The sequence below is a fragment of the Apteryx mantelli genome, chromosome 16, assembly GCF_036417845.1.
Source record: "Apteryx mantelli isolate bAptMan1 chromosome 16, bAptMan1.hap1, whole genome shotgun sequence".
NCBI lineage: Eukaryota > Metazoa > Chordata > Aves > Apterygiformes > Apterygidae > Apteryx > Apteryx mantelli.
Window position 1 is genome coordinate 20335882 of NC_089993.1, and position 10000 is coordinate 20345881.

Genomic DNA, 10000 nt, shown 5'->3' on the forward strand with positions numbered 1-10000 from the left:
CTAGCAATGATATAAGGAGCTGGTCTGAAAGGATTTTGAAATATTAGTGTGCGCTAAGGGTTTTAAGGCTTTTACAATGACAAAGCAATGAGGGGACCTGGAACAGCTCAACTTTGCCCTGCTTGAACAGCACACATTACCTGCAGGGCTTGAAGAGGTGAAAATTATGCAGTTACTGATACCTTTGTATTTATGGTAAATAAGTTATACAGATAGATACAGACTGCAAAGGAGGTATGTCCCCCTTGATCTGAATTATGTTTTTTTCTGCTCAAGGTGGAAGGCAGAACTCTGGAAGCTTGAATGTAGTCTCTGGATGTTTTATAGAGCAAAGCAGGCTACGTCTTAGTCTTTCCTTGTCTGGACAGTGAATTCATTGATTCTGCATGGGCATCATTTGTGTTTGTTTTTTTCCGCCTCTGCAGCTTAAGCACGAAAAAGCCAGATACCAGCAGCCGGAAGAACCTATGCCAGTGGCTCTGTGCGCTTCATAACGACATGAACAAAATGTTGGGCAAACCTCTCTTTAACTGCTCCCAGGTGGACGAGCGCTGGCGAGAAGGCTGCAAAAGCGGCTCGTCTTGCTAGCACACGGACACGCTACAGGACGGAAAACCAATCCTATTCTCTTCAAATACGAGATTCAAAACTGAACCTGGTGCAATATCATTAAAAATTATACAAATGAGCAGATTTGTGTGCAGTGTTTAACACAGCTTGAGAGAATAATCAGGCCAGATCTTCTCACCTGCAATCCGGGAAAACTGTCTTTCCAAGTGAGCTCCGGGGGCAGATGAAATTGCGGCTATGTGATTATATAGCTGCGACCACGGTCTTCTGTCACAGCAACGATTTCACAAACACACAGAAATTACGAATTTTGGCCTCCTCGGCACATGCAGCAGAGACCTAAAGGGGCAGGTTGGATCCCGCCGGCGCTCACCTGTGCGCGCCCGCACTGGTACCGCCGCCGGACTTGGCGTTAATGAGCTATCGGCAGCGGGGATGGGGTGTGGGGGGGATGTGGAGTGTGCAGGGGGGACACAGTGTGTGGAGGACACGGCGTGTGTGCAGGACGTGGCATGTGGAGGACACGGCATGTGTGGGGGATGGTATGTGTAGAGGATGCAGCATGTGGAAGACACGGTGTGTGGAGGACATGATGTGTGTGGAGGACATGGTGTGTGGAGGACACAGGGTGTGTGGAGGACGTGGTGTGTGGAGGACGTGGTGTGTGGAGGACACAGCATGTGTGGAGGATGGTGTGTGGAGGACACAGCATGTGGAGGACACGATGTGTGTGGAGGACGTGGCATGTGTGGAGGACGTGGTGTGCAGAGGACACAGCATGTGTGGAGGATGGTGTGTGGAGGACACAGCGTGTGGAGGACAGGGTGTGTGGAGGACACGGTGTGGAGCACATGGCTTGTGGAGGACACAGTGTGTGGAGCACACAGTGTGTGGAGGACACGGCATGTGTGGAGGACGGTGTGGGGAGGACATGGCGTGTGGAGAACACAGCGTGTGTGGAGCACGCGGTGTGGGTGTACATGGGATGTGGTGTGTGTGTGTGCGTGAGCCGGGTCCATCACAGCCCCCGTTGGCTCCCTGTGAGGAGTCAAAGGGGATAAAGGGAAACCCGGAGCGCCGAGGGGACGGATAGCCCAGGTAAAAAAGGGGGAAACTCAGGTAAAGCCCCTCCTCCGCCTCCCTGCCCCCGCCCCCGCCATGGCGGCCTCCCCCGGCCCGACGTGCACCGCGGCCGCAACATGGCGGCGCCCGGTGAGGGCCGCCGCGGCGCCGCGTCCTTCCCGGGCACCGAGAGCGGCTCCTTCGCCTTCCCCTTCCCCGTCCCGCCCGGCGCCGCCGCCGGCTCCGGGGCGCAGGAGCCGCACAGGAAGCCGTGCCGGGCCTGCACGGACTTCAAGAGCTGGCTGCGCGAGCAGAGGAGGCGGGCGGCGCCGGGCGGCGCGGTGAGGCGGCGGCCCCGGCCCCGGCGGGAGGGGGCCTGTCCCCCCCGGAGCCCCCCCCCCGGGAGGAGGGGGGTTGTGGGGGGGGCCCGTCCCCACCGGAGCCCTCCCCCCGGGGGGTTGTGAAGGGAGGGGGGCCCGTCCCCACCGGAGCCCCCCCCCCCCCCGGGAGGAGGGGGGTTGTGGGGGGGGCCGTCCCCACCGGAGCCCCCCCCCGGGGGGTTGTGAAGGGAGGGGGGCCCGTCCCCACCGGAGCCCCCCCCCCCCGGGGGGAAGGGGGTTGTGGGGGGGGGGGCCGTCCCCACCGGAGCCCCCCCCCGGGGGGAGGGGGGTTGTGAAGGGGGGGGCCCGTCCCCACCGGAGCCCTCCCCGGGGGGAGGGGGGTTGTGAAGGGGGGGGCCCGTCCCCACCGGAGCCCTCCCCGGGGGGAGGGGGGTTGTGAAGGGGGGGGCCCGTCCCCACCGGAGCCCCCCCCCGGGGGGAGGGGGGTTGTGAAGGGGGGGGCCCGTCCCCACCGGAGCCCCCCCCCGGGGGGAGGGGGGTTGTGAAGGGGGGGGCCCGTCCCCACCGGAGCCCCCCCCCCGGGGGTAGGAGGGTTGTGGGGGGGGGGCCCGTCCCCACCGGAGCCCCCCCCCCGGGGGGAGGGGGGTTGTGAAGGGGGGGGCCCGTCCCCACTGGAGCCCCCCCCCGGGCTTTTTGCCCCACACAGTGGCCTCTGTCACCCCCCAGGTTTGGCAGGGGCCTGTTGTCATTCCCCGTCGGGGTGCGAAGAGGCCTTTCCCCCCGCCCCGCTCAGCCCCCGCGTGTGAGGGGCTCCGACCCTGATGTCCCCCTGCCACCCTCTGTCCCGCTGCAGGACGCCAGCGCCGTCGCGGAGGAGAAGGAGCCGCCGCCGGACTGTCCCCTGGACAGCGAGCAGCTGGGCCGCAGCACCTGGGCCTTCCTCCACACCATGGCGGCGTATTACCCCGAGCAGCCCACTGGCGCCCAGCAGCGCGAGATGAGGCAGTTCGTCAACCTCTTCTCCAAGTTTTATCCCTGCGAGCACTGTGCTGAAGATCTGAGGGAAAGGTGAGCGGCTCTATCAGTGTTTTATGGTCGCTACTGAAATGCGTGACTGTGGTGGCTGTTTGCATATCATCGGCTCTTCTTATAGTTGGGGTTTATAGCCATCTGAACTGTTTTTCTTCCGTGTTTGCATAAACCACATATATGCTTTCTCAAAAAAAAAAAAAAAAGCCCTTTCTAGTGCTGTTAAATCGTGTGCTGCCTCCAACACCTCCCAGAAGAGGTTTTGTAGTTTTTTCTGGTTCAAACCTGACCTGACTAGTTATGGAATTAGACTGGGGCTAATTTGGCTTTCAGGAAGTAAGTGTGTGCTTCTACCTCAAAAACGTGCTTTCACTGGCGATCTCAGCAGTGGAGCCAAAGACTGAAATGGGCTGTTACTGTCAACATATTTCTAGAAAATTTCAACTCCTATTTTTCAAATAATGAATGTGTTTAAAAAAAAACCCAAAACTAGTCAAATAGTATGGAGTGGGTACTGATTTATCTTGGTTAGTGATGAAATTAAGTATCTTTGAGTGGCAACAGATTTTGTCATATTGGGGGATATCAAATTGGTGATTTTCATCTCTAGAAACAGGCTCTCCTTAGCCACTGAGAAGACTGAATAGTGTTCAGCTGGGTAATACAAAGACAGCTGAAAACTTGCATAGTGTTTAGGAATACTCTACGCACTGGGTGTAACTAGAGCTAAATAAATTATAAGCTAGGCTGATTCTTTGTCCAAAATATAACGGAATAGAGAAAAAACTTTTTTTTCCTATTCGAAAGCTAATTAATGACTGAAAGTCAGCAGGTGTCACATGGTAGGAAAAAAACTGCTCAATGTTTTCCACTTGTACAGTTAAGATCTTTTTTTGTTATTATTATTACTATTGAGTGTATTGAGGTATTTGAGTATTTCTTGCTTCTCATCATGGATAGGCTGTTTGACTCCTGCATCTTTTTCAGTTGAGAACAAGACTAGGAGTTGAATGAAACCAAGCTGGTTGCAGCTGTTGTTGTTTTATTGGGGAGGTTCAGCCTCTGGTGATCACTGATCTTGATGTGCTGTGTTCTGGGGTCTCTTTGGGACTCATCTTGCAATAATGGAAGAGGAGACTCCAGCTGTCTGTGTGCTATATTCCTGCTTTGGTGATTGAGATTGGTGACTGTAAAGAAATAACATTTATTTCCTCTTCCCTGTCCGCAGATTACGTACAAATCAGCCCGATACTAGCAACAGAAATAACTTCTCCCAGTGGTTGTGTCTTCTTCATAATGAAGTAAACAGGAAACTGGGGAAAACTGAATTTGACTGCTCTCGTGTGGATGAGCGCTGGCGAGATGGTTGGAAAGATGGTAGTTGTGATTAATCTGTAGAGACTGCTCTGGAAATTTAACAGCCCCAGTTCTGGTTTGAAGTCACTACAAGGAGAAGTGCAAGTAAATGTGTGTGTGCATGTGCGCATGACTGATGTGGCTTCTGGAAATAAAGGTGAAACCAATTGTAAAAGACAATTTGAAAATCTTATCCTAAGAGTATTTTGATAAATGATCACACAGAATATATTGCCCATAATCTGAAGGATTGAGGCCTTACATTTGGCACAGGAATTGGCAGAAACCTGTGAAATTAAGTTACTGACAAACTTGTAGAGACTTTTTCATTATTACATTTCCTTATTTTATGGGCATTCTGTGACTAGAGTTCCTTTTCCCTGCCTTAGTTGTAGGGAATTTCCCTTCAGCATTTTTTCGTTTATCTGCAAGCATTGCCTTAATGTTTTAGAAAACACATCTCTCTTTCCGTGTTGCTTTATCTCTGTTGTTCTGATACAGCAAACTCGTACTGTGTTTTGTGACAAGTCTGTAGTCCTTGATCTCTTTTTCAGAGATCTTCAGTGCTTGTTGTTAAACTTGCATCCCGTTCATTTGCTAAAGTGCCTGAAGGCAGGTACATTTGATTTAAATACTAAGGTCACAGAACCCAGATCTCTCATTCAGTCTTTGTGTTTCAATTTATCATGTAGGAGGATCTGGTTGAAAGGGAAATTAAAGCATGGCAAAAAAGTCAGTCAGAAGTATCAACTGGATGAAACTCAAGTGTTTTAAATTGATTGCTAATTTTGTTTGGATTTGGACAGGGTATGATAAGTTCTATTGAGCCACTTTCTTTTGAAGCAGTTCCCCACCTGCCCTGCCCCATGCCCTATCTCTGCTGTGAACTTTTGTCAGTCATGAAAATAGCTCTAATGAGCTGAGAGAGATTGATAACTGTTATGAAGCGTATTCAGATTTGTTTAGCATACAGTATTCTGAGATATCATTTGTGTTTTGAAATTCTTGACTGGTACTTGCTGACAAGATTGATATTCTGGTGTACCCCTAGCTAAAATGTGCCCAGAACAAAGGCACTTTACAACCCCCTGCAGCATTTGAGTTTTGCTTAAGACTGTGATGCCAGCTTTACGTAGTATTTATTGCACAGGGGACTCAAAGTAGTCTCGAAAGTAGATTCCCTCCCTAGAAAGTGGTCAGAATCCTTACTATATGTATTTTTCTTATGTCATCTATACTGCATCAGTATGTTATTGAGATATATATGTGAATTTCAGATTCAAGTGAAATAGTATAAATGATTTATACCACAATGTATTTATGTAGACAATTTACAAAAAAGTCAAAATAATTTCACATTCTTAAAATAGTAATATGATGGCCTTCTTATTGCATTTCTGGCTATGAAAAGTTTGCAAGAGTTTGCACAAACCATGACGATAGTAGGCTTTTTCCCTCTGAACTTCCTGCTGATGTTTTCTTGCATGTTTAATGAGTTTCCTTATTTCATGCACTACAGTACACCTGTAAATTTACTCTCGCTGATAAAGTGTGTTACATGAAAATGTTAACAGGTAATACATTTACAATATTAGGGAGATGACAGCTCATATCTGAGAACTTTGATCTTAAGTCTTTCATGCATGGGGCTTTTCAGTGTTTAAAAAAGCAGTCAGAGCTTTGCAAATATGTTCAGCTGGTTTATGGCATATTCAAGTCCTTTCAAGTTAGACCTGTTAAAACAGTATTAGACAGATGTTATAGATATGTAACACTCAAGTGACTGCATATTATCGCAGGTTTTATGTAATAACATTCCTAAATACAAAACTAACAAAACTGAAGATAGTTATCTTGTGATGTATGCAATCCAACTTAAAACTTCGGGATGTCGTTAGCTCTAAGAACTTTCCTATTATGTTGAGTTTCTTAGGACAAACAAATTCCAGCCCCTAGTTTTTGCTTTTTAATAATAAACTCAAATCTCCAGAGTTAAGCATGTTGGTATCCGCTGGTGGGGAGAGGACCAACACAACGGCTGTCGTACCACTTTTGACTAAATCATGACTGTCATGATTTAGCCAGTTCTTTCAGGATAGCTTTAGCAGCTATGGGGAGACACTTTCTTCTGGACTTGATGTGCTAAAGCAGGAACTTATTGCTCTTCCTTTCCACTCTGCCCTTAACTACTCTTTATGGTGGTTTAATTGTCCATGGAGGAGATCATGAAACTTCTTCCTAATCTGCTTCAGTGTAAATAGGTTGGTGAAACACCTCCTGTCTCATTTCAACGCTGAAAATGAGCCAGGTCACTGATATGCACTTATTCATGCCAGCATGCTTGAGCTCTGCAGATAAGTCTTATGACCGCTGCTGTCCTGTGCTGGCATGCAATTGGTGACAGGCAGGTGAGAGGTAACCCTCCACCATACTAGTGCGTCTGTCCATATCTTAAGAGTGTAGAAAGGGGAAAAAAATCAGACATCCCTCTCAAAATCAGAGTTGGGGACCAGCTGTGGGAACAGAACAACTTTTTGTCATCTTGCCTTGCGTTGGTCAAGGAGGTAGAGGTGTGCAGAAGGAAAAGCCCCTTCTGCTGCTCTGTTTATTCTGGCAGGGAACAGAGGTAGGGGAAGAGCCTTAAAAGCTGAAGCTGGTATCCTTAGCAAATGCCTCCTAATAATGAGACTACCAATTGTGGGTACTAGGATGTTAGGGCAATTTGTAACTTTGCTAAGTGGCCATTTGGTAAAGCACGTGCTTGCATTTTCTGTTGTTCTTTCCTGTTTATGGCTTGCAGAAGAGCTTTGACTTGTCATGTGTTTCTCAGGCATAACGTCATCTCTGTGGACTTGACTGTGGGGGGGGATCTTCTTGCTGCTTGGACTGCATCTAAAAGTTTAATCTTATGTATGAAATTTTTTTTTGAAAATACTTGTATTTGTTTACAGAAAAGAAGGAAAAAATGTGAATTCTCTTCTAAAGCACTTGATTAAATCTAGTTTTAAAAATATATGTATTCAGATTATATTTCCTGTTGATGTAAAAATAATAAAGCAACCGAGTGCATTCCTGGCTTCCCTACTGCATGAGCCCTTATGAAAAGCCATCCTGACATGCTGGGGTGTCTGATGTTGTGCATGGCCGTATATTGCTGCCTGAGCTTGATCAGTTGTGTATTTCTGTGTGTGTGTATTGATCAGAGAAGCTGGGGCTGCAGTTGGTCCTTCTCTGTTGAGCTGTTGAACTGATGCAATTTTCTTCAGACAAAGAAGCTACAAAAATGCAGAGTTTTTTTGTAGACCAGGTCCTTGCCCATCAATTTGTAGCTTGGTTATATTTGGGGACTGGTGAGGTATTTTTTATGGGGTTCAAGTGTTTTTTGACATATGTTTCATCATTAAGGGTAACAGTAGTTGGGAGTAAGCTCCAATCTTGCTTAATATGAGCAGGATGGCAGTTGGGGGTGTCATCCCCTGAAGGGCCATGTTTATATTAGCTGCATATTCACCACACAACCATGTGTTTCCCATCCCCTTTGCCGGAAAGGGAAAGCTGCTTTCTGTTAATACGAGGAGCCCTTGCAAGACAAAGCACAGTGAGGAGGAGCAGGTGCTGCCTGAGGAACTTGTGGGACCTGACTCAAGAGCTGCTCCTGTGCAGTAGGCACCTGCTAACCTCCAGCTTCCCATAGGACTTACTGTCTTCATGGACTGGTTTGCACTGGTAGCTGTGGTGACTTTTTTTTAACCACCCCCACCACCACTCCGCAGCTCCCGAAAGCAAAGAGCAGGGAGCCCCGAGGGAATGCCTGCTTCATGAATGGGAGGCAGAGCTGCCTTGAGCAGTAACAAGTGCAGATGTTGACAGAAGCACTACGATGCTTTTAACATTTTTCCAGGGATTAGCTGTTCCTTTGCAGTGTGTTGGGTGCGTACAGTCAGATTCCCAGGAGCGGCTTTGCTTGCATGTGTGTTTTGCTCCAGCCTCTTACAGGCAGTGTGTGATACTTCCTCTTGTGGAAGTTTTACAGTCCCCATCCTCTGATCGGCCATGACTTTGTTCTGTGCTCCAGGCTTTGGACGGGGTGGGGTTTGATAACTTCCTTTTCTTTCCTCCTATCAGCATTGATATATATATATATATATTTTTTTTTTTTTTCCATTTTTGGAATGGTTGTTCAGGCTTCTTCTCTGCAGTGGCGGAGAGGACCTGTTCAGTATTTTGTGCAGTCAGGAATTGGTACTTCAGTAGAAACTGCCAACCAGGTTGTGTGTGAAGTCAGCTCTTGATATTCTAGGCTAATAGGAGAAGTAAGATAAAGTATGCAAAGCAAAATCACGACTAATAGCAAATAGGCAAATTGGCAGTAGGAACCCAGAACACTGTCAGAGAGGAAGGAGGTCAGCACTACGATCAGCTAGAGCACTGACCTGAATTGGCGAGTCCCACAGGGAAGTGTACCTGAACACCATTATGCTGCTTCCAAGCTGGCTCATGCAGAGTCAGGTGTCTGCGCTGCCGCACAATTAATTCAGAGCCAAGGGACCTGAGCGATGATGGTGGTTATGAGGCAGGATACATCTGCTGCAACTCAGAAAACTCACTACAAAACTCTGGAACGGCGATTGTTTCCTTCCAGCTAAGGATAAATATGACTCAATGCCCTTGTTTGTATTGAGGGTATCTGTCGTCTTATTTCTAGCAGTTCTTCATTTTTAGAGTTATTCTTGACGTTCTTCATCTAGAGGTAAAGGTTAACCAGAAGCACTAGTACTTGTCTGCCAAACTTTGAAACTGTTTTGTTCCCCTTGGTGAGTGACGATTCTGTCTGTGCATATTGAGCTAGCGAAGACTAGCTAATGCAGCCCTGCAAGTCAGGTTGGAGTTTGTCCGGGCATGCAGCATCTGGCATGGTCTAGCTGTCAGACAGTGGTCATGGCCCTCAAGCCTGCTGAGTTCTGCTCCTTTCTCTCCTGACCTTGCTGCGTTGCTTCCTCCTGAAAGGTGCCCTGTGTTTCTGTGCACTGTGAGAGTACAGGCTGTTGTTTTTCCTTGGAGCACTCATACTGTGGAAGTCTCATCGTGGTCCCAGGTTTTCCCTCACAAATATCACACACTGTCATGCTTCTTGGCTTTTCTTGTCCTTTACTGCATTGTGCTTTGGAGATCTGTGGGAGCTACACAGAAAAGTTGCTTTGCGTCTTAACCAAGCAAACAGTAGAGGGCAACAAAGAATATATTTAGTTGACTTTCTCATTTCTCTTTTTATGCTTTGTAAACTGCTCCAAATAACAAAGGTTTCACCTTGTGCTAGTCCCTTTCCTGTGGGTTGTGGGAAGAGATTTTGTTGACTTAAAGTTTCAAGCCACTAGTCTGAAAAGTAACTGAGTTTGGTTATAAGCTACCATGTGCAATATCTCTTCTATAATTACCTAAATGAGGGATGTGTTATTTCTCTGCTTGAAGCTAAAATCTGTACTTGGGAGTATAATGAAGTACTGTCTGAATGCTGTTTCCAGCATGCTTCCTACCTAACTTCCAGCTGCTTGTATATGGAGAAATCCTGGCTTCTCTTATTGAGCAATTAATACACTGGAAAAGGTGAATGAACTTTATCTGATGATTTTATACCAGTCACT

At 47.8% G+C, this 10000-nt stretch overlaps 1 protein-coding gene across 1 annotated transcript; it reads left to right on the forward strand.

Moving 5' to 3' along the window:
- The first annotated feature begins 1745 nt into the window (after window positions 1–1745).
- GFER (growth factor, augmenter of liver regeneration) lies at window positions 1746–7369 on the forward strand. The gene is made up of 4 exons (XM_067306420.1): window positions 1746–1973; window positions 2827–3041; window positions 4231–4515; window positions 7189–7369. Exons 1-3 carry the CDS (start codon window positions 1770–1772, stop codon window positions 4391–4393), a joined length of 582 nt encoding a protein of 193 aa, XP_067162521.1. The 5' UTR covers window positions 1746–1769; the 3' UTR covers window positions 4394–4515; window positions 7189–7369.
- The last annotated feature ends 2631 nt before the right edge of the window (window positions 7370–10000 follow it).

What these genes read in the sequence shown, in the direction of transcription:
- GFER (XM_067306420.1), top strand. Translation starts at nt 1,770, where the DNA reads ATGGCGGCGCCCGGTGAGGGCCGCCGCGGCGCCGCGTCCTTCCCGGGC. An exon ending in GGGCGGCGCCGGGCGGCGCG is followed by an intron (nt 1,974 to 2,826) that starts GTGAGGCGGCGG and finishes GTCCCGCTGCAG; the next exon opens with GACGCCAGCGCCGTCGCGGA. An exon ending in GCTGAAGATCTGAGGGAAAG is followed by an intron (nt 3,042 to 4,230) that starts GTGAGCGGCTCT and finishes CCCTGTCCGCAG; the next exon opens with ATTACGTACAAATCAGCCCG.